This window comes from Eretmochelys imbricata, chromosome 1 (genome assembly GCF_965152235.1).
Source record: "Eretmochelys imbricata isolate rEreImb1 chromosome 1, rEreImb1.hap1, whole genome shotgun sequence".
Lineage (NCBI taxonomy): Eukaryota > Metazoa > Chordata > Testudines > Cheloniidae > Eretmochelys > Eretmochelys imbricata.
The window spans coordinates 179560071-179584250 of record NC_135572.1 but is presented as its reverse complement, the minus strand read 5'-3'; the positions used below and the strand labels follow the sequence as shown (position 1 = coordinate 179584250).

General features: G+C 39.6%; 1 protein-coding gene across 1 annotated transcript in view; it reads right to left on the bottom strand.

Moving 5' to 3' along the window:
• The window catches only part of ROBO2 (roundabout guidance receptor 2), a 554839-nt gene that overhangs the window by 58656 nt on the left and 472003 nt on the right, over nt 1-24180 (bottom strand). Inside the window, exons 14-17 of the mRNA XM_077815319.1 lie at nt 23058-23289; nt 14346-14470; nt 10654-10825; nt 2039-2221 (exon numbers count right to left, since the gene is read on the bottom strand). Coding sequence (XP_077671445.1) covers nt 2039-2221; nt 10654-10825; nt 14346-14470; nt 23058-23289 — 712 coding nt within the window. The remainder of the gene's footprint in view (nt 1-2038; nt 2222-10653; nt 10826-14345; nt 14471-23057; nt 23290-24180) is intronic.

Below are 24180 nucleotides of genomic sequence, written 5' to 3'. Positions count from 1 at the left end.
GAAAGGTAAATAGCGAATTTTGACAATTACATTTGATGGAAGTTAGTTCTGAGGTGGGCATGCTATCCTCCTTATCATAAATATTAGGATGAGTTCTGAAACATGATGTCGTACGAGCTTTCATTGTTAAGAGCATACAGCATTTCACAATTCTGATAATGGCCATTCTGTGTCATGATGCAATGTTCACATAACGTTTAGGTGCTGCAAATGTCATGAAAAAGAATGAGCTACATTAGACAACAGCCTGTGGTAGTCAATTTAAGTTGCATTTTTAAAGTATAGAAGACTGCTCACAAAAATGTGCCATGCCAACTCACATAGACATAAGCCAATAATTCCTCTTCTGGAAAAATTAGGCTTAGTATGTATTTAGTTAGTGCATTTGAAGTACATGAAAAGGTATGACACCTCCATAAGGAAATGAGACTGCTAAAATCCTGATGCGTTATCAGTTTAATGTAAGAAAGTAATAAAATAATGTAACTATCTCCTACTGTTAATTATCCTCATTAGACAAACAGATAGATAGATATAGATATATCTATCTGCATGAATTAACAAAACCTCTCAGAGTAGAAACTGTCATCATGTATATACACATTATTAATTACAAGGGAAGAAAGAAAACACCGTGTGCAAACACCACAGCCTACTAATAATGTAACTTCACCACTGTGGTCACTCAGGCTCACTCTATAGAATTAATAAGAAATCAACAAGATTTTGGAGTGAGTTTAGCTTGGCATGCTAATACTGCCAGCAATAAACATGCGTGAATTGCCCTCAATGCTTTACCTGGGCCAAGTCATGAAAGGTGTTTTCCTCCGTGAAACCAATAATGTGCTAAAATTAATTAGTATATTGGGCAAGAAAACTAACTGGAAAAAATATCTCAATATTTTAAGAGTTATTTTTCATGTAAAATTGGCCAAAAGTTGGAGGTTTTTTTTTTTCTTGGGGGTTTTTTGAATAGATTCGTATGCAATTTTATTATAACTATCTGATTTCGCCACAACCCACAGGAAACTTGAGATATATCAGCTATAGGAGTGTTACCAGTCCTGACAAAACAGAATAAAGAGATCTGACAGGGAGAATAAGAGAATTTTTATTTTTATTTTTCCCTTCCAAATGTAATTCTCCTAGGCTAGATTGTGATTGAAGGCAGAGCCTTGAGCAAAATGTGTGTGTGAGAGCTGCTCCACAGTGCTGGGGTAGCTCCAGGAGGCATTGCGCTTCATAGACATGTCTGAGACACTACTTCTCACCTACTGCAAGTTAGTAATTTATTGCTTGCCTATACTAGCACTAAATTATTACTTCCCCAGTACAGGCTCAGCTATTCTCGCCAGTGAGTTGGGGTGGACGGAGCCAATGCTCCCATTCCCCTCTCCTTCCTTCCTGAGTCCCCAGCTCCAGATAAGGAGTGAGTGGATGATTAGCTCTGCTTACTTGTATGTGCCTAATAGGGTGACCAGATAGCAAGTGTGAAAAATGGGTCAGGAGATGGAGGGTAATAGGCACCTATATAAGAAAAAGCCCTGAATATTGGGACTGGCCCTATAAAATCAGGACATCTGGTCACCCTAATGCCTAACCCCAAAATCTGGGGCAAACATAGGAGTAAAGTGGTGAAGTTGGTGGGAGATTCATACTCCCTCTTACTGTCATGTGGTTATGTAGTCTGATTCACAATCTAGCTCATAATTAGAGTTGGGAACACTGAAAGACTGCCTTTTGCAACAAGGGTTGGGTGAGAGGTACAGTTAACCCTTTCTGTACTTTTGTTATGCTAGATGTGCTGGAGATGTAAAAGACTGTCTTACAGTAATGATGAAATGTGGTCCAGAGCAATGCATTTAAAGCTTCTCATACACTGGCACTTTTACAGAACACATTAAACAGGCATACAACATTCATCCATTCCACCTTTATTTGTCATACCACCATTGTTAGGGTTGGGTTCTTTAAAATTAGTTCTGTCCTGTTTGTGATAGAACCTGACAAGTTTGTAGTAAATAGTTACTGTTCTTACCAGCATAATTGCTCAGCCCCTTCCTCTTCTTTCTTCGCCAATACAGCCAGATGCTGAAACCCATCAGAATTACCCAGCACGCCCCACCAATGCCAGCTATAAAGGCAGGCTGCTTGACAACATCAGTGATTTGCTCAGTTATGCTGTTGTTATTTTCAGTGATGACAACTTCATTACGACCCCCTGAAAAAAGGAAAGTCAATATTACATGTTTATAATGTACTCTGTAATTCAACCAAGAACCAGAGACCTGAAATGGAAAAAAAACCACAACAGTACTGTGCTTCAAAATAATTTTCCATGGTGGGGTACAGGTAGTTAGGTGTGGATTTATAGGATGTTCAAATATAGATTTGAAGGCAATGTTTCCTGCAAGAAAACCTACAATCCATTTCAGTTATTCAAACATATGTTGAAAAAATACTACTGTCCCCGTAAGCTAACAGATGGCAGCTCACAGTCAATTTTTGTGAAATAGTCTTGATATGGGTATAAGCAGAACACCACAAAGAGAGACAAAGAAACAAAGTGACTGAAACACAGACCTTATGCTCTCTTGATTGTATCTAATGATTTGGAATTTATTGACTTCCTGCATATGTGCCATTTTCTTTCTCCTGATTTTAAAACTGAACTGGTAGCTCAGTAGCTGGCTTGATAACAAGCCTCTAATCCAGTGGTTTCCAAACTTGTTCCACCACTTGTACAGGGAAAGCCCCTGCTGGGCCAGTTTGTTTACCTGCCGCGTCCACAGGTTCAGTTTATCGCGGCTCCCATTGGCCGCGGTTCGCTGCTCCAGGTCAATTGGAGCTGTTGGAAGTGGCGCAGGCCGAGGGACGTACTGGCCACCGCTTCCCGCAGCCCCCATTGGCTGGAGCAGCAAACCGCGGACACTGGGAGCCGCGATCGGCCAAACCTGTGGTCGCGGCAGGTAAAAAATACTGGCCCAGCCCGGCCCAGCAGGGGCTTTCCCTGCACAAGTGGCAGAACGAGTTTGGGAACCACTGCCCTAATCTAAACTGTTATCTGTGGATGGATGTCACACAAATGCCAAAGTGTGGAGCTCCAGAACTGACAAACACTGTGATTGCTCAGTTATTAGAAACGTGCTTCAGAAATATCGCACCTCTCCAATCTGAGCCACAATCTCAAAAATTCAGCAGTTATAGAAATATGAAAATCAGATAACATTTTCCTCAAAAAAAATGAATAGTAACCTTGTATATGTTTGGTATAAAACATCTTACTCAGTGTGGGTTTTTTTAAATGATGCCAAAATTATACAACCTTAATGTTCAGAGCATAGCCATATCTTGCCCTCATTTGTGAAACTACTTACAGTGTTTTTAAGATGTAGAGGAGAAGATTCAGTGCTGCATATGCCGTATTATAAAAAGCAAATATTTGGACTCTCAATTACAGGAACTAGCAAATTATGGGAGCTAGCAAATAAGGACCTATCACAAATGTAGGAAGTAGAGTATCTGTAGCAATAAAGTGGTTATTTCAGGCAAATTGTTATAAATATTGTAGCATTATGCCTTGCTGTGAACATTTATATATTCCTCTTCTATAATTCAGCAATGGTTAAATTCACTGTTCACTTCTTGGAACACAACTGCTGCTGAGTCAGCATACTGGCTGTAGTCTAAAGTAAACAAACAAGGTCATTTGCTAAAGTAGATGCAAGAAAGAAAAGACTTTAAGGACCTGAATCTTATTCCCACTAATGCTCCTTTACACAACTCCAGCAGCCTTGCAGTGGATGTAAATGTAATATCCCCTTTAATGTTCCCTTTCATTACCAAATCAGTGTAATGGGGCCTTAATATAAATGAGACTCAAGTCCAGAGAACATGAGAGCTCACTTTACTTCATTATGCTCTACTTGTCTAACCATACCCTATCTGTCAGAGCCTGCACCCCTTACTCAGTCATTGATGTCAATTGCAGCATTGCCTTAGTGACAAGCTCGGTTTAGACCTTATACTGCATTCAGAGGTGGTTGAAGTTACTTATTAATAAATGTGATGTAGTGTATTATGTTGCTGGAACTGCTGTTAATAATCCATGTGATTTTATTATGCTTTTTCCCTATCTGATTATTCATATCAATCCTTTGTAATTCTGACTGTCTGCCTTTGTGAACAAATAGTTCAAATGTTATGCTGGATGTTGGCTTGGTTTTAGTAGTTCTGTTGAAAAATCACTGAGAATTGTACTATAAAGAAAAAACGGAATTTTAGGAAACACTGGAGAGTAGAGTCAAGGGAGAAAAGACCTTGACTGATTATGGCGGCTTGTTTGGGAGAAGGCAGCATGCAGGCTCCCTTATATACATTTGGAAATGTCAAAGCACTGCATTGCATCGTGCCTGAAAATTAAACCACAGGCTACAAAACCTGCCACAGTGCTTTCCAAAACTTTTCATAGAATCATAGAATATCAGGGTTGGAAGGGACCTCAGTAGGTCATCTAGTCCAACCCCCTGCTCAAAGCAGAACCAATCCCCAACTAAATCATCCCAGCCAGGGCTTTGTCAAGCCTGACCTTAAAAATATCTAAGGAAGGAGATTTCACCACCTCCCTAGGTAACGCATTCCAGTGTTTCACCACCCTCCTAGTGAAAAAGTTTTTCCTAATATCCAACATAAACCTCCCCCACTGCAACTTGAGACCATTACTCCTCGTTCTGTCATCTGCTACCACTGAGAACAGTCTATATCCATCCTCTTTGGAACCCCCTTTCAGGTAGTTGAAAGCAGCTATCAAATCCCCCCTCATTCTTCTCTTCTGCAGACTAAACAATCCCAGTTCCCTCACCCTCTCCTCATAAGTCATGTGTTCCAGTCCCCTAATAGTTTTTGTTGTCCTCCGCTGGATGCTTTCCAATTTTTCCACATCCTTCTTGTAGTGTGGGGCCCAAAACTGGACACAGTACTCCAGATGAGGCCTCACCAATGTCTAATAGAGGGGAACGATCACGTCCCTCGATCTGCTGGCAATGCCCCTACTTATACAGCCCAAAATGCCATTGGCCTTCTTGGCAACAAGGGCACACTGTTGACTCATATCCAGCTTCTCGTCCACTGTAAATTTTAAATTTTATCCGGCCAATTATCAAAGCCCCAGTGTTTCCCACCCATTATGTGGTAGGAAGGCCAAACACTCAGTGGAAACCAGTGGGTAAGGAAAAGATGAGAGGGAGCAGTGGCTCCATCAGATGTTTTCCTCTTCTTTGGTGCCCTTGGAACCCCTCACCATAAAGTGGAGACTCCCAGGGCCAGAAAGGAATGAAATCAGTGTGTTTTCCCCTTCCATGGAGCCTCTCTCCTCGTGGACCCCCGGGTTGGGGCTCAAAGGGCCGGAAGAGGATGTGGTGGGGTGGAACTAGGGAGCAGATGTACTCTGGCACATGTGCTTTTGAGGACACAGTACATTTTCTCGTAGAAATCTGCCTGGGAGCTAATGTTGTTCCAAGCACCATTAACTTTCTCTTAATTCCTGCTGAAGGCAGCCTCTTCCACCCCTTTGGATGCTTGTAGAGAAAGCAAGATGGTGAGGCAATGGAAGCGCTGCTCCTGAAGAAGCCATGAAAACAGAAGGCCAGGGGAACACTTTGGACATGCTAGCTTCTTGAATAGTTGTCCATGAATCCAAAGAAAGGTAAGGCACTGCACTGAATGAGCTCTTCCCTACCATCTACTGATGGGGGGGAAAGACCTCAGGAGCAGACCATATTTTTATAGTTATATCCACTCTGTCTAGGTGACTAGCAAGAATACCTACTCTGCCAAAGTAGATCAATTTTGGCTGTTTTGGGTTAAAATTAAGACTTGGATGGAGGGATAATAAAATATTATCCTTATTATATAACTAAAGGGCAAAAAAAACCCTGTATTTAATATCCCTTAACTATAACCTCACTTGCTAAAGGGAATAGTGATGCCAAATCCAAGTGAAAGTCAGAGTGTGTTGGGACAGGTGCTCCTATCTGGTAGTGTAGGCTCTGTTAAAAGGTTCTTAGATACCATTTTACCCTTCTCCTCCAGTGTTTAAAGAAAGAGATGATTTTCTGTCCATGCAGAGTCTTTGATCTTAACAGTGATTACTACAGCTAAAATCATTAATAATCTGGTCTAAATGGCTGAGCCTTAGACCGGGCGAGCGGACAGTGCTGCAGTGAAAGACAACACAGAAGAGGCAGCAGCAGTGAGGTTCTCCGCAACCTGGTGAAATCACTAGAGGGAGGACTGGGCTAGTGGTGGAACATCAGAACGCAGCTAAAGGGAGCCGGGTGAGGCGGGAGCTGTGGTAGTGATAGTGGTGGGTAGTCAGAGGCATCACTCAAACCCAACCTTTCCCCACCCCTCCGGGCAGGAGGTGGACTCCGCTAAGCTCAGACAACAAATCATGAGTGGGAGTGCAGCGAAGGGAAAGGAGAGTGATGTGTTAAAGGGACATTCATCCATTGGACTTTTCACACCACAAAGGACTACCACCGACAACACTGTGGGGAAAGTATTTTACTTATGGCTTGCCTGCTTTTGAATCATCACTGAGGTGTTTTCCCAAATTACTGCTGTGTTCCCTCTCCTTTTAATATACATTGTCTTTTGTTATACACAGACAATGTGCATGCGAGTGGAGAAGTATGGCCTCGGAGAGGGACCCAGGCATGATGATTAGTTTTCCCAGATTTCTAGGTGGGGGCTTGAGCTAGTTGTGTTTTGTAATGTTAAGAGGAACCCTTAAATATGAACATAGCCCTTGTTGCTACCGGCACCACCTGGTAGAAAGGTTACAGAAAGGAATCTTGTTTCCCTATAGAAACCTTAAGCCCTGGGCTGGACATTCTGCCTTCACAATGAGGTCAGAAACAGGTCCTCCATGAGTAGTGGATGCACAAGAAATTCCACAAGGAGAACCTCAGAGGAGCTTTCAGATGACTTTATCCCCTCCCAGACCCTCTTCTGGAGGAAGATGCAATCTGTCTCCAAATTAGGTCAATCTACCTTCTAAGTTAGCAGCCTGGATGTTTGTTCTACCCTTCAGTGCTCAGCAATTACATGAGCAAAAGTAATAATTCATTTTAATGTCAAAATAACATATGCTTTGTGATTTCAGGAGCTGAAAAGTAAACAAACACAGATGCATGTTTCCTATTGACGTAAAACAAAATTAATCTAGTTGTAAGGAGTTTGGGGAACAAATTACATTCATTTTGTATTTATTTATATGATATTTAATCAGAAGTAATATATATGTCATCCAAGGTATCAGTGTACTATTTCATATACTGCAGGTGTTTCTATAACAATGCTGTCAGTTCTACTAATTAGAACACATATGAGGGATGTGTGTGACCTGTAACGCTCCATTGTTCTTGCAGACAAAAATATAATTAAATATGTCTTCCTCCCATTGGAGAGTAATGAAGAACAAAACTAATTTGTTGGACCAAAAATTAATTAGATACATCAGATCTGATTGTACCTATTACTGTGAAAGTTTGCAGCTGTTCCTCATATTATTACACCAACTATAAAATGTAAGTATGAACATGCCAACTGATTACTGAAATAATAGCTATATTATTAATCAATATTATTTTAAAATTGATTTCTTCTTATAATCCAACTACATTTTCTTCTCCAGCATCCTCAACACTGGTGAGCAAAACTTTAGTTTTTTTCCTATAAATAACAAGTTTGACATATATTTCTTTACAGAAGCTTTGCAAGGCTTAAAGACAAGTGCAGTTCATGGAAAGAACACAATTCGTAACTGTTTCTTTGTATTAGACCAAGCAATCAAAGTATAGTTTCAAGATAGTAATTACAAAGCACAGTAAGAAAGTATTTTAATGTAATTAGGGAAGAAAAATGTATTATAGATATCTGGATATGTCATTAGAATGGCAAGGTAAGATATCACTGTGGTATTGTTTATACTGCACTATAGCTGTGCAGATAATTTAAAAAAAAATCACATTATGGTCCCTTCCCCATGTAATCAAAATTTATCCTGCAAACACACGTATGTGAGTAACTTTATTCACTTGAGTAATCCCAGGGGAATAAATTATAGAATCACCAAAATGCAGGGCTGGAAGGGACCTCAAGAGGTCATCTAGTCTCTGCACTGAGGCAGCACTAAGTAGACCGTCCCTGACAGGTGTTCGTCTAACCGGTTCTTAAAAACTTCTAATGATGGGGATTCCACAACTACCCTTGGAAGCCTATTCCAGTACTTAGCTATCCTTATAGTTAGAAAGGTCTTTTCTAATATTTAGCCTAAATCACATTTGCTGCAGATTAAGCTGATTCCTTTTTTGTCCTACCTTCAGTGGATATAGAGAATAATTGACCACCATCCTCTTTATAACATCCCTTCATATATTTGACAACTGTTATCAAGTCCCCCGGAAAGTCTATTTACATAACTAAAGTTACTTACATAAGTATTTGAGGATTGCACCCTATAATGATTCCCCGTTTACAATTACATTTTGAGACCTGTCAGTTAGCCAGTTTTTAATTCATGTAATGTGTGCTATATTGATTTTGCATTATTCTAGTTTCTCAATCAAAATATTATGTGGTACCATGCCATCTCTTAGGGAAATCTAACTATATTACATCAACACTATTACCTATTACCAACCAAATCTGTAATTTCATCAAGATAGTCTATAAACAGATGGGATTTAAAGAAAAGTGAGATGCAGACAATGTGACTGCAAGTAACTGTATCTTGCTTTGTGAATACAAAAGGGAAAATGTAAGTGAAAAAGGGAACCAAAATCAAAACAGAAAAGAATGTATTAGTCACTTTTCGTCTAAACGGTATTAAATATGCAGAAAGTGATACCAGACAAGATTGTTGAGGCAGATATTCTGGGATCATTAAAAAAAGAAAGAAATGACATCATGAGTATAACAATGAATAAATGAAAAGTCTCTAAGTTCCAACTGGCTTTTTCCGATTTATGATGTACTTACATTCTCATGTCTCTTCCACCTTCATACCACAAACTCGGAAACATATCTTTCCATGTCCAGCTCTGGGGTATATTAATCAGTTTTGTAAGAATCAGGGAAGGACTGATGGCTCAGTTCTGCAAGTTCTAGCCTCGGTCCAGCAAAGCACTTTTGCACACGTTTAACTTGAAGCAAATGAGTAATGGAACTACTCACATGTTTCAAGTAAAACATGTGCTTAAATGCTATGCTGGATTAGCACTATTTGTGTTCAGCACTTTACAGGATTGAACTCTTAAAGCAGTACGTCCAGAGATACTTCACACAAAAATCAGGTTTTCAAAAGTAATGAACTAAAAGTGAAAGGTCAGTCTCTCTCGGTAGAGATCATTTAAAGAGAGACCCCAAATTCATATCTAGTACCCTTTCCAAGGTTTTTGTAAGAGCTGAGTTCATTATTTTCAGTCTTGCAAGACTCTTTCACTTTTCTGTCATACATAATTCAATGAAGCTTCAATGAACAGACTCGCCCTAAAGATAGATCTATCTTAATCTCCCTTTTCAGACTTCCCCTCCAAAAAGAAAAAAAACCCTAAATCTAAACTTCTGCATTGCCCTACTTTTGAGAGGATACATTTGTAATGTGAATGTCATTAACCACTTAAAATGAAGCTTACGCAGGACTTAAGTGGGAGCTAGGTCTTGTGCTGGCTTTTCTCTGAAGGGTGAATTTCACCCCAACTCAAATGAACATTCTGAGTCCATTTTGTTCACTAGTCTCTGCCAAGAGTCCTAAAGGCACAGTATAAGAAATAGAAGAGCAGATTACAAAACCTTATCCCAGTACTCTTTTAGAAAGAACACATTTTTAAAGCAACACTAACAGTTGGCCTAAAGCCGTAGTTCAAATAGATCAAATTAATAAACAAATTCCTATACTCGAAGAACTTTAATGCAGCTCCACAACAAAAATGCTCAATTCAGTTCTGTTCAATTTCCTGCCCCAGCCCCAATTTATGTTATAGAAGAATCTCAGAAGGATAAGATTCTAGGTTTCCCTCAGGTCATTAAATTAATTGAGCACGGAAACCACTAATAAGAAACAGTAATTTCAAAGGAAAAAGATGATAATACCAGCTTTCCTCTCTAGCTGGACTAGAGGCCACTTGTTCTTTGGCAGAAGGAAGCCCATGTGCTTGGGATAGCTGAGAAATGCTAAACTTCAAATGCTCAGAAAACCAACTTTAAACACTGCCTTGTGCAGCAGTAGCTCAAATAAGGCAATATTACAAGCATCTTAACAGGATAAGAGAGCTAGTTCTATAAATCTGTCAACCTGCAGGAGTGGTACATTCATAATAAAATATTAAATCAGCTGTGCAGGATAATCTATGTTTTTAATATGTTTCAGGAAAGGAAGAACTATTTCATCTTATTAGCTGTGAGAACTATACAGAAGAGGAAGAGGCAGTGTTGGCAGGCAGTGGTACATTTAAAGTTAACTAGATCGCTCAAATTGAATTGCACCTTGTTTTTTTGCTCCACTGGATTTTTATGCTTTCAGAAGTGATTTATGAAAGCTCTTCTGAAATACTAAACCGGTAAAATAAAATAGAGTAGACAATCACTTACCAATTATTATGGGTTGTGGTTCACTTTTTACTCCCACACCTGCACTGGTGCTTGCTGCCACTTCCACTCGATATTGAATACCAGGGTATAGGCCACCTATCACTACAGAGCGAATGGCTGCATCTACTGTTTTGTTGATGTGAAATCGAGTCTCATTACCTAGGCACCAGATCTTGGGTAGGGATTGGGGAAATAAAACAATATGAAAATAGTCATGCTTGCAAACAATGGTTCACAAATATGGTATATTAATATACTTCACTGGAAATACATATACTGATATCTTGAAATGCAACTGCTAAATTCCTTTAAACATTTAGGCCTGCTTCTGCAAAGACTTATGCACGTGCTTAACTTTACACATGGCTAAAATTCTCATTCTCTCAGCCCTGACATAGGGGAAATGCTAGGAACAGTACTGGGGGTAGAGAGGCATGCTGGAGGTGGAGCACATAGCATGGCAGACATTCTTCACGGTACTACTGTCCATAGGCAGCTGGGGATGGGATTCAGAAAGCCCCCAAGCAGCCCAGGATCAGTAGGATCCAAAGATGGCTTAAAATCACCTCCTTCCCCATGTCCCTGGGCGGTAAGTTCCATGCCGCAATTCTTAGAATCTCACCCACTGACTTTAATTACTTCCGTATGACTTGTCCCAGGCATGACATTAAGCATATGCATAAATCTTTGTTGGATCAGGCTCTTGTTTAGTTACTATGGCTATAATCTACGGTTTCCTAAAGTTATTTTTTCAGTCTCATTTTTTTCTATTGAATAGAAAACGGGCAACAATTACAAAAAGAAGCATGTTCAAACACTCCTAAGAATACTATACAGAATCTCCTTTTAAGTATTTTCAGCTTTCTACCCTGGTAGAAAAAGGGTGTGTGCAATTTCTAAAATGCTATGCTACATTGTTGCTGTCATAACTGAAATTGTTCAGGAATCTAGATTTTGCGGTCTGACTTATTTTACCCTGTAATTCAACAGATACAAAAAATGTTCCTTAAGTATCCTGATATGTGCCATATTTCAAACCAGCACTTTGTGGCGCAAGTGGTATATTATTTCAAGGCAGTTTTGCTTCTCTCTCTTATATTTATTCATGAGCATTTCCTGAGACACTTTAGCATTAAAATGTTCAGAGACTCTTTTTTAGTTGAAGGGATCTATGGAGACTATTACTATAATATTAAAGAATGCATTAACTACCACTCTAATTCCACTCAAGGGAAGCAATACATAAAAAAAAAATCCCATATATGCATGTATGTAATTACTGTACCAAAGGAAGGTGCTGCTGGTTGAAAACAACATGCAGTTGCTGACAAAGGGCTGGATTATCACAGACCTTACTTGGCTCAGCAGAGGAGAAAGCAGGAGTAACATTCCCATTGCTCCTATGCTTGGCACTGCTCAGTTTTTGACTCTAGCTTCACAGTACCAGGGGTTACTCACCTGATACACTTCCTTGTAAGCAAGGAGTGGGGGATGGAAGAATCCCTGGCTCCCCTAGGCTCAAACAGAGCTTCTTTGCTGGCCAGAGTCCCTGGCCAGGTGCATGAGGGAGTGGGGAGGAGTCATCATGATTTGTTCTCTGATCTGGTCTTGGGATAGTACAGTATTACAGGGTGCTCCTAACTTAAGGCAGACTGTAAGGTTGCAAACCAGCACTTAGTTAATGAAGGCATTTCAGACTATTTTGACAAAGAAATTGTTGTAGGCATAAATGAAGGAAGAAACAAAATTTGCAGATGTGTGTGTATAGCTCAGTTTGTAGGAAAATGCTGAGATATTATATTACTTAATGAGAGAAACATCACACAAGCAAGTAACTACAGATTAATCCAGTTTTTCAAAAATAGGTACATAAAGGTAGGCTCCTAAATTCACACTTATTTAGGCACCTAAATAAGGTACGTAGTTTTTAAAAGTGCTGATCATACAATGCTTGCCACTGAGGTAAATGGCAGCTGCTGGGTCACTTTTGAAAATCATGGCAATCAGGTACATAAATATGGAATTAAGAGCCCAAATTTAGGCTCCTAGTTTTTTTAAATCTTGGCCTATGTCTCAATGCATATGTATAAAAGTTCAGAGTTAGAGTTGTGTGGATAACCCTTACGCATTTTCTGACATTTTAATGCTTAACTGTGAAGTCATAACATTCTCTTAAAATATTTTTAGTGGAATTTATATGAAGCAAACCTTAACATATTGGAGTTGGTATGAAGTTGAATTGATGTGAAAATGAGGTTTCAATAGCATAGCTGGGTTAATAAATTGTGGTCTTGACCAAACCAAACCAAACAACAAACTAATACATTGCAAATAAATACTGTGTATCTTTAAAATACGCACTCAAGAGAGTGAAACATAAAAGAGCTTACACTGATTTTAAAAGTAAGTGCCTGCCTCCCTGCTCCATTTCTGAGTCAGATTCACCCACATTGGAGCAAGGGGCTATAAATTACACCTTCCTGTGTGAGATGACCAAACTACATCCACAAGGGGCAATGCCAACACTTCCACTCTTTTGGGACTTCTGTTGGGGCAGGGCAGCTTCCATATCCACCAGTGGCTCCATATGAGGCCCACTAGCTGAGGCTATTGAAGATACTCACTGAAATAGTGTATCGCCTACCCACAACCTTCTGGTATAGGGTTGACATCCCCAATAGGATTTGTCCCTGAAGAAGGGAAGTTGTGGCCACTTTCCCCAGATGAAACCTCTAGCAGATTTTTTGCCTCTGGAGCTTTGTTGCTGGGTTCCCACTAGCTTCCACTGGCAGAAACCCATGGTGAATCTGCCCCAAGAGCATGGATTTTCAAGTTAATTCTCTGACCTCTAGCATGTATGCTGCCAAGCCCATCATTCCCCCTGGCATTTGGGTAGAGGATGTGATGAGGGCTGAAGGGGTTTTACTACTATTATACCTGCTGTGCAGGGCTTTTTCTGTTATTCTACGTGCTGCTGGGTATTTATTTACTGGAGTGGGATGAGCAGTCCATTGGATAGCATTTTGTGACATATCCATATTGTAAATATGTAAATAAGTGGTCAGAGCATGGGCTTGACCGTGGACTGATACAGCCTCTGAGGATGACACCTTGCAGACACCACATCAATGACAGAGGACAAAAGATAACTAAAGTGAGCTACTAGCCTACTGAGAAACACTGATACAGCAGGCATTGGCTATACTGATTTTCAACCTGTTGCCTGGGAAGACTGCTTGTGCCCTGCAGGCCTCTAAATTATTGCCCTTAAAGGTGATCATGGAAGAAGATTTCCAGTTGATTACAAACTGAACTTGTGTTCTCAGGGTCACTCACTGTGATTTTTACAGTGAAGTGTTTGAGTCAGCATTGTTGCAGGCAAGGGAGGAAGGAGTAGCTCTGGCTTCCCTGTCAGGATAGGATAGGAGCTTGGCTGATTTCACCCTGAGCCTAGAGTGGTGCCTAGTACAGGATGGCTCCTCTCCCCCACACAGATCAGTTTTGTTTTTAACAAAATGTTGATGCTGCTTAATGTGAGAAAAAAGGTGTAAGTGATCAGACCTCTCTGCTTGTTATTATACAGATGTGTAGTTCATTATGTCAAAATTTAAATCCACAAAAAAAATGTTGTATAATTCAACCCCACACAGTTTGGTTTAATTCACATCCCTCCCATTGTACATCAGTTTTACCTTATACTCCTGGATGATTCCATTTTGGTGATCTGGTGGGGGAGGGTCCCAGGAAATGCTGATGCTTGTGCTGTTGTGGTTTCCAACTGTCAGAACAGTAACAGACTGCGGAGGGGCACTTGGAGCTGTACCGGGTAGAAGGAACAAATAGAAGAATGACATTAGTCCAGTTGCTGGATCATTAATTTTGCTTAAACAGTGTAAGAGCAAGCAGAGAATCTATGAAGTTTGCACTCCCATGGGCTTGGAGATGCACACATTCTTGGGCAACGACAACTAGCACACATTCTTGGGCAACGACAACTATGAAAAATGTCTTTCTGAAGAGAAGCACAGCACTGAATGAAAATTCAGTAGTTGTGGCAACACAGAAGCAACGCAAATCACTCTTCTTTTATTTATTGAGTTTAGCATGTCTCAAGTTTACAACTAGAATTAGTCTCAGACTTATATTCATTTTCTTATACACACGGTTGTGACTGCATACATAAATTAAATCTGCTAACTCAGACCGCCCTAAGCATTGTTCTGATCCCCCTATCCCCACTGCCCCTCTATGATCTAATATTGCCTAGTGATGAATAGAAGGGAATATTTTTAAAGACACATATCCTTAAGGTATTTAAATGTAGAATATTCCAGTTTTTGCCTGGCCAAAGAGTTAAAACACATGGGGCTTTAATCTCACTCACACTACCAGAGAAATGGTCATCTATATTGTTACTCCTTTTGATTTGAGGGATTAGCTGAAATGTTGGGGTCTTTTGGGTTGTCCCAGTTAGGGGATAAATTGATGATGGAGTCAGGTATTTCTCTGAAGCAATCCTGTCTATTTACAAAGAATATAATTGCTCAGACCTCTCCGGGACAGAGCAGGAATCAAACAATCAGACAAATGACAATTTCTTTGCTCACAGTTCCAAGCCTCTTTCACACAGCACTCAGCTCATAAAATCTCTCTATCTAGGCTGTTTTCTCAGGACCATGCTCCCAGTGCTCATTCAGGCTGTGCCCCTGTCTTTCTGCTCTTCCTCTGTGTAGCCTTTTATTTTGCTTAAAGTGAATTTAGTGTTATAATACACCACCAGGGGTTCACCTCTGGTTGCTACAGTTTGAAGCTCAACAGAGTGAAAATTGCCTCTGGTGCTTTTTTCAGATGTGGAGAGTCTAGAAACACACAAAGTCCAAGGATAGGGACCACAGACACAATCACAAGTACAAAGTCCTGTCCATACTACAAGTTTTATTCAAGCAATAAGTAAAGTTACAATTACCCATGAATATAGAAATTCTACAAAAACCCATGCAATAATTATAACTGCAGTCATACACATCCTAAAAAAATATTCCAGGGTCTGATGGACTTCTCAATAGATGATCACTGCTAGAGGGATGGTTCCTGCTGGTGGGATGAGATCATTCCTTGGGTTTTCCCACTTTTACCCAACCATGGAACCCTCTTTTATATTGTAATTCTCACTACACCTAACTCCTTATACATATGCATGAAGGTGCCCTCTTTTCCTTATCTGTTCTTCCACACACCTTGACTATTGGGGTGCCCCATTTTTCATAGGTTGTTCTTAGTTCCTCTTATTCTCATTAGCATCTATGCACAATGTGGCCTGCGGTCAAGACAGACATTCAGAGTTGTTACAATTAGGTGTCTAGTGGTTTTGGACAATACATTGCGGTTTATTATGATCTACTTTTCCGTAACATCACATTGGCACATCTTTACAGTAATCTTGTGACTTTACTGCACAGGGTTGTTCCCAGTTCACCCATTCCTGTCAAGTCTTCTTAAGCCTAGGGCCTAGTATGGCTAAACTAACATCTTACAGGTGTCAGCCTGCAGGGCTTGCGTTCCAGCCATGCTTTATTTATTCACATAATACACAGTCATCTCTCCTAAATACTTATCAATCTTATACTTGTATAATCCTACAATTTATTTCTATTTAGCATATATTAATTATCTATGAAATATCATCTGAACTGACCATAACATCACATAATACAATGATCAAGGGATGATAAAATGAACTAATTGGCTACATCTGTAACCTTTTGTGGTGTGCATCTCTCTCACATGCATCCCCACTCAAAATAACAAAACTCCTCCAACCATACAGTTAAAATTTCTGAATGACCTCACATGTGCCATTGTTGTAGGAGGTGACATGTGCCTGTGTTTTGTTTGAGGCCCCTATTGTTTCAGCTACGTGGTTCCATAAAGAAGTTTAATTGCATCTTAAAACTATTTTACATGAAAGGCGCCAGTTAGGTTCCCTCTGCTTCAATGATATTGAACCCAACCCATACAAATATCCACCTCTTCTTTTCCCTGGGGTGTTCCTGTTCTGCTCCATCATTTACTCTTGTCCTGCTGCTTTTTGCATATTTAATCACTTGAGGGTATTGAAAATGTATGACATCTCATTCTTTTGCAGTCTCTCTTCCCATGTCCATGCCCCAGATAAAGTGATTTGTGTTATTAAGACATTTCCCTCGGAAAGAATGTCAACACCTTCAGCATGACACCTTTATTCCTCAAGTGAGAATATGTGACGTGCAGGGTCCCCCAATTATTTTTTAAAGATGTTATGGTAGAGACTACAGTATCAATTTCACAGCATCATTAGCACTTTCATTAGAGTACCCACTGGCACTCCAGGCACCTCTCACTCTTGCTCTGATGCCAAGTTCTGAAAGCCTTAGCAACCTCTAGGTCCAGGGTTTTCTCTGGTACATTTCTGTCATGTTAAACAAAAAATTCACTGAGGTCCAGGATTTCCAACTGAAGCCTTTCCCTCAGTTTTCTCCTCTAGCTCCTGTATTCCTGTCCATAAAGGACCTGGTTCATTTTGTTGCTCCATTAGTTCTGAGGGCACCAAAACTCTGGAAAAGTCCTTTCATTATTGGGTTTTCCTTATTGTTTAAACATCCTTGGACCATGGTTCCCTGAAAAGTGGGCCCAAAGTCACCAGCATCTCCCTACTCATCTTTTGGTCTTCCCTGGCTTTCAATGCCTGGGTTACCCAAAAGCCCCAGCAGCCTCAGGACAGATGGGATATCAGGATCACTCAAGTTTCCTGAGTCAATTCAGGATTCATTAATTTTTCCTATGGCTTCTCCACTACACATGATACTTTGCAGAATATGACCTACAAATCTGGATCCAGGAATTTAAACTCAACTCCTTTTAGTGAGTGTAATGGGGGGATCTCACCGCTTGAGAGACTCCTAGTAGCTGGGTGTGGTACACAGTCTTTTTCTCATGCCTGGAACCACCTCTAGGCTGCCAGCTGACCTTGGTGGGGCTTCAGTGGCTTGGCCCTCCAGGCAAGTCAAAGTCCAAATGAAACCCTTCTGGGATAGTAAAGAGTTCAATAAATGAACAGTACTACTGACTTCACCAGGGTCTTCAGCCCCAGCTCTGGACCCTTTAAATTCAGCCCTGTGTTCAGGTTCTCAAATAAGCTATGTCCCCTTCTTTGTGTTTATGCCACTGTGGCTGGTAGAGGAACGTGGGATCTCTGACTACTTTGGGTTCCAACTCAGGGACCTTATACATAGCCGCCACACAGTCCTCAATTTCAGTTTGTTGTTGTTTCTTCCCTGGGCTGCTTCCTACCAAGACCACCCCCCCCCCTTTTTTTTTTTTTTGCTTTACTCTTATCTCAGGGTCAAGGTTCTTAGTCCTCTCTCTCTCCCCCTGCAAACCCAGCTGTGCAAATGCAGCCAGCACCAAACTCTGGCTATCCCTTGAGCACCTGTGGTCAGAGAGGAGAACCCACACTTGCCTCTCTTGTCCCAGCCAGGAATTGACCTGCTAAGGCCCGGCAGTTCCTTTTATCTGTGCCTGCTGGGTTCTGATTGGCTACTTCTGTGAAAACTCTCAAAGCAGGCCTGGAGGACCCACCTACACTGTTTTTTTCCCTCTGAGCTCACTTCTGGCCTGGGATATCTTTGTATCCCTATTCAGGATCTCTTGACCTGCCACAAGCTCTCTGAATGCATGAACCTGGAGGCCACCTCCCTCCATAACCATCCTCTGTCGGGGTCTCCATTCCAGAACCTATTCCCTTTCTGTCTTATCCACCTACTGGTATGGCCTCCCTTACTGGTACTGTCTTCTATACTTAATGCCATACCCTTGCACTAAGGTGGAAGAGTCCCCCACAAGTGTGAGACCATTTCGCTTTTGTAGGCCCTAGGGTTCTTCACACAAAACTCCTCTTATCTACTTTCCTAACTGCCACCTCTTATCCCCTAGCTGTAGGAATATCCTGCTTGACCTCTCCAAAGGGACTGTTCTGATCTGGGACTCTTCTCCATAGCCCTCAGGACTTTAACTTTCCCCATATGGTTCAAAAATCTTATGATAGAAAGCGTTCTGGAATTCTTGCCAAACTTCCTTGTTGTTGCTCTATCAAGTTGTTCACTAGCAGCAGGTTGGCTGTGGGATCCTCTTCTCTTATGGTTGTCATCTTCTTCTGCTCTTGCGCTGTTGCCTGTTGTTGTTGCAGGACCCAAAGGAGTGCTACCATCTATCCCTTCGGTCAGGGTCTGGTCTGAAAATCCCACTTCTAGTACCAAATCATAATGGGGCCCTCACCTCTTGATTGCCTCCAAGCAGCTAAGTGTGGTACCATAGTCCTTTACTTGCCCATGGCAGTGTAGTGGTTTCTAAGGGACTGCAGTAGCTGATGTAACTTGAGCAGCACTTAAGTTGCTCTAGGTTACTCCAGGGGCAAATTGGCCCCTGCCCAACCCAAATCAGTACAGCAGAAAGGTGGCCTAGAGCTACTTTCCTCAACCATGCTGAGTATAAAATTGGTGCAGTTGAAGACTAGGACCTAAGTTTTGTAGCACTTGAAACAGAACTAAGCCACATAATAAAAACAGTATCAATATAAAAAAAAGCATTGTTCTTTAATAATAAAAAAGTAAATAAATGTATGCATACCTAATTCTAAAAGAAAATGAATAATAAATGCATGAACCTGGAGGCCATCTCTCTCTATAACCATCCTCTTTTGGGGGTCTCCATTCCTGAACCTATTCCCTTTCTCTCTTTCCAATACCACTTACTGGTAGGGCTTCCCACACTGGTACTGTCTTCTATACTTAACACCACACCCTTACACCTTTATTATTATTATAATGGCAGAGATTAAAACTAAGCTGCTTATCCTCTTTGCATTAAAATATAAAGTACTGTTTTGCTGAAATACATTCACTTCCTTCTTTAACATGTATAACATTAATTTTTATACAAAAATACACGATGCATATAGAAAGATAATACATCACATATATATACTGTACAAACACATGTAGAGATAGAGAACTGGGCAAATACTGCAAGATATTTTTGAAAAATATTCATTTTTTTAAAAAAACCCTTTAGTTCAACTGTATTCATTTCTTCTTTGAGTTTATATTTTATGAATATTATAGTGAATTCATTTACTGGAACTAATGTTAATGGAAATAGCAAATTTCAAGAGGATATAGAATAATATTAATGGAAAGTGAAATTAATAAATGAATTCAGAAGCCTTGAGTCAGACTAATCCAAACAGCAAGTGGACACTATGAAAACAGTGTCCAATGACCACTAAATAAGAGAGCTCAAGTTTAGAATACCATACATTTGCAATGAACAGGTCACCAACAACACACAGACCAAGTATTTATTATTCCATGAGGAATTTCAAATAAGCGAATGAATTTGGAAAAAAAAAATCATGTTCAGCTTTTAGGATTATTTGTGAACAAACAACCCGAAAATTATCAGATACATTATCCATTATTATTTGTCCAGTTCTCTCTTTTGTGTGTGTGTGTGTATATGTGTGTGTGTATAGACAGTCCTGACTTCTCTCTTTATGATAATACTGCTCTGTAAGCTGGCACCATAAATTAAACCACTTGTCTGACAGTGCTGTCGTTATTAAATAGACCACACTGAAAAATAACATTTTTAAAATTGTTTTCTCATTTCCCTTGCTGCTGGCTTGTGGAGAACACCTTGCCTGATTCTTGACAGGTCAATTATTCCAGTGCTCAGCTTCTTGCTACAGATATGAAAGAACCCAAATCACTGTTCATCTTTTCCAGACGCAACCAAACAGAATTCCATTTGTTACTTTCACAAGGCCAAAGAGGTAGGAGATGAATGGCTACTGATTTGTAACAAATGTCTGATCTAGAGGAAATGTCCAACTGTGGTGAAATTGATTTTTGGAGGTAGGCCTCAAAAGTAACATTCTGTGTAAAATTAAATCCAGTAAAAAATTGAAACTTCTTTTTGGTAGTACATTGCCTTTGCCCAAACTATATATTTTGATGTTGCAAAAATATACAGTATTCACAGCACTCTTTCAAATGCTTTCTCTAAAGATAGTATAACTGACTTTTTCAAAAGTCAGGTCTGAAAAGTCTGATTTTCAAAACAGAATCAGATGTCAATGCAATAAGTGTGATACCTTTAAAAATACTACTCCTTTTATGTATGAATGAGAAGTAAATCATGTTCACCAAACATTGATTTGGGACTATCTTTACAAAAGTATGAGCAGCAAGGTAATTGCAAAGATAACCTTAAGAATCAAAGGAAATAGCCATTGAAATACACTCACTAATTTTCTCACGGAAGCTTATCTTACCTATTGATAGAAAAAAAGTCTATCACACAAGCAGTTAAATACTGTGGGGGTTGGGGAATCTTTTCTAGTGGTTGACATTTGACAGGTGGCAACTATTTGTTTTTCTGAAGAAGACACTAGTCAAGAGAGTGGCTGAAGGTGAGACTAATATACACATGGACCGTGACTTTAACAGGCAAGGAAAGTTCTAAAAATCTTTACTGTGTAGAAAGTTATTCCACAAGAAAAGGTGGCCTTTAAAGTAGGAAATTACCTGACAGGTTCTGCTGGGAGATGAGGGTTACAAATGAAAAGGTCACTCCTGAAGTACTTTACAGAAATAGACTACAGATACAAAGCCTTTTTTCTTTTTTAGTGGGTCTTAATTTAACTTTAGCAGGAGACACTTAGATGAACTAAATAAACAACAAAAATCAATTGAGAATGGACAAGGATAAAATCCTCTAGTGAGGGGGAGAAAAATCCTACAGTTAAATTCTAGCAAAGCAATTTTAACCTAGTAAGCTTTTTCCAATTTTCTTGTTTGAAACTTTTAAACTTTTTGTTCATACTACAGTGAAGCTAATCTTTACTGAACAATTTAGGATTTATGATCTAATCAAAGCAATGGGAGTCAGGCATTCCCAAATTCTGAACTTGGCTTTGCCAGTGACTCCCTCTATAATCTCAAGCAAATCATAGAACCCTCCGTTTCCCCATCTGCAAAACAGGGACAGCAACTATCTAATTCACAGCACTGATACCAGGCATGGTTACTTAACTGTTGGCTAATTAAGTAACGATAACATGGTTTGATGGTGAAAAGTATAATAGTACTAAATAATAATAACAACAACAACTATGATGATATGTTTCATTCCAAGATCTCAAAGCATGCTGCAATCATTATTGAATTAACTTCCTCACAACACCCTGTGAGCAATGGAAATCATATAGACCCATATTTGAATGATAAAAAAACCTTGGCACAGAAAGATTACAGTCAAGATTTAAAAAAAAAAAATAGATGCCCATTTGGAAAGCCTTGGCCTACATTCCTTGCCTAAGGCTTCAAAAGAAGTCTGTGGCAGAGCCAGGAAGATAACCTAGATCTCTTGACTCCAGGCTTTTAGTTTGACTACAAGACCATCCAAGAGATGCCAACAGTGGCTCAGATACTATGGAAATAGGGATGATTAGATAAACAGACAGGCAGATTTAAAAAAAAAAAAAAAGCTGGGGTCAGGGGAATTGTTATGTCAAAGCCAGCTTAGTTTCTCCTCTTTTTACACTCCAGACAACTCTAAAAGCATCTCTTTCTAAGCAGAACAATACATCTATGTTGCATGATGTACAGAGGGTTATTTCTTCATTTCAGTGTTATAATATGGTTGCTACTTCTGTATCATATGCATGTTCTGATCTGTGTTTTAAGGATATTTTCCTGATACTGAGAAATGGACAACTGGTTTCATTGTGTTTAGCACCATAGAGAGCTGCTTCAAGAATGGCGTGCTACTTGGATTAGTCTTAATTTGTACACTAATTAAAGGCAGTATTGGGAATCCTTCACCCATCATCTTCTCCTAGCCATGTCATCCATCTATGTTATTTTCCACTTAGAAAAGAATGGCTATTATTACTCAGTCATCTGCAAAAGGTTTCTCTACTTGCAAACCATGGACCAGGGTCTGCTGCACCAGAAGCCTGGATACTTTAAAGGAAACGCTGTTGCAGAGCATGTGTCAGAAACCCAAAATTGCTCGCTGCCCACACTGAAGAGACAAAAGTTAACTCTTCTGGAGAAGAGAGGCATAGGACTGGCCAGTTCAGACCCCATAATATTATACCAAATATTATAGCCAAATAGATTGTTAGGTGAAATCCTAAAGCCAGCTTTTCATGCAACACAGAGAAATCTTCAGTGAATTATGTACAGACATTTTGGAAACTAATTAGAACAAAATTATTTGCACAGTCTTCACAGTGAACACAATGATTTCCCCTTTGAGACAAGATGGGGAAGCCAGTTGCTTCTTTCGACAATTATACTAACCTTCTTCAGTAGTACGGGCAGACTTTGATTCACTATCCATTCCTTGGAACTCATTGAAATAGGGTCGAACTTTAATTTCATAAGAAACCCCTTTTTTCAAGTTGACTAGGACAGCGCTGCGCTCAGTGGGGACTTTCACATCCAAATTCTGCCATGCCATTGGAGAAGACAGGCCTGATGTTTGGCGATACATTATTCGATAGCCCTGAATAAACTGGGATTGGCGGTCAACCTGGAAATGGTATTAATTGGCACATTACTACACGTTTTAAAGTACAGGATCCATAATCCAATAACGAAACCAAAAAGGCTACCTACTGTATTGATGTGTTTATGTCAAACAACAAAGCAGTCAGTTGCCTGTGTTACTGACTTCCTTTAAATCTAAAATTAAAACTTCTTGTGGATTACTGTCATTTCACTTAATTTTTTAAAGTGGTGTAAATCTCTCTCTCATTGTTCCATTTACTTTTTCCCATTAGATATAATGATACAACCACCTACATCTCAAAGCATAACATAAATAAAAAAATCATAAATAGATAATTTTCTAGCAATTTGTCATGATGAGTATTGCATGTAAAGGAATTAAAGCTAACTTGGTTACTGATGTGCTGAAATATGAGAAAGAAAGGAAAAACAATTTATTTTCAGAAAAGTACAAAGCTTTGAAGATGTACTATATGCTTTTAGCTATTAATCCATTACTTGGCTTACGGACGGTCCTCTCATGAGATATTCAGGAAAGCAAAATAAACATAGACAGATGCAGAAAAAACAATGACCAAGAAAATGTGTTGTTTCCTGTGTTCCTAGACTAACCAGTCTATTTCCATCTGAAGTTACAAAGCACTCATGCCATCAGATGGGGATGGAATGTTGTTGTTGATTGTATTTAATTTGTTGCCATGCAAACAGAATTCAAGTTCAGGGTTGTATACAGTAATATAACAAATCTACAGTGTCTTTCAAAACAATAAACATTACTTGTAATTGAAAGAAAGATAGTTCAAAATGTATTATCTTGATGTGGCCACAAGCATTTTTATCTGGAAAAAAAGGTAACATATCGAATAACTTTGAGATATTATACTGTACTGAAACATTTGCACAAATTTGTATT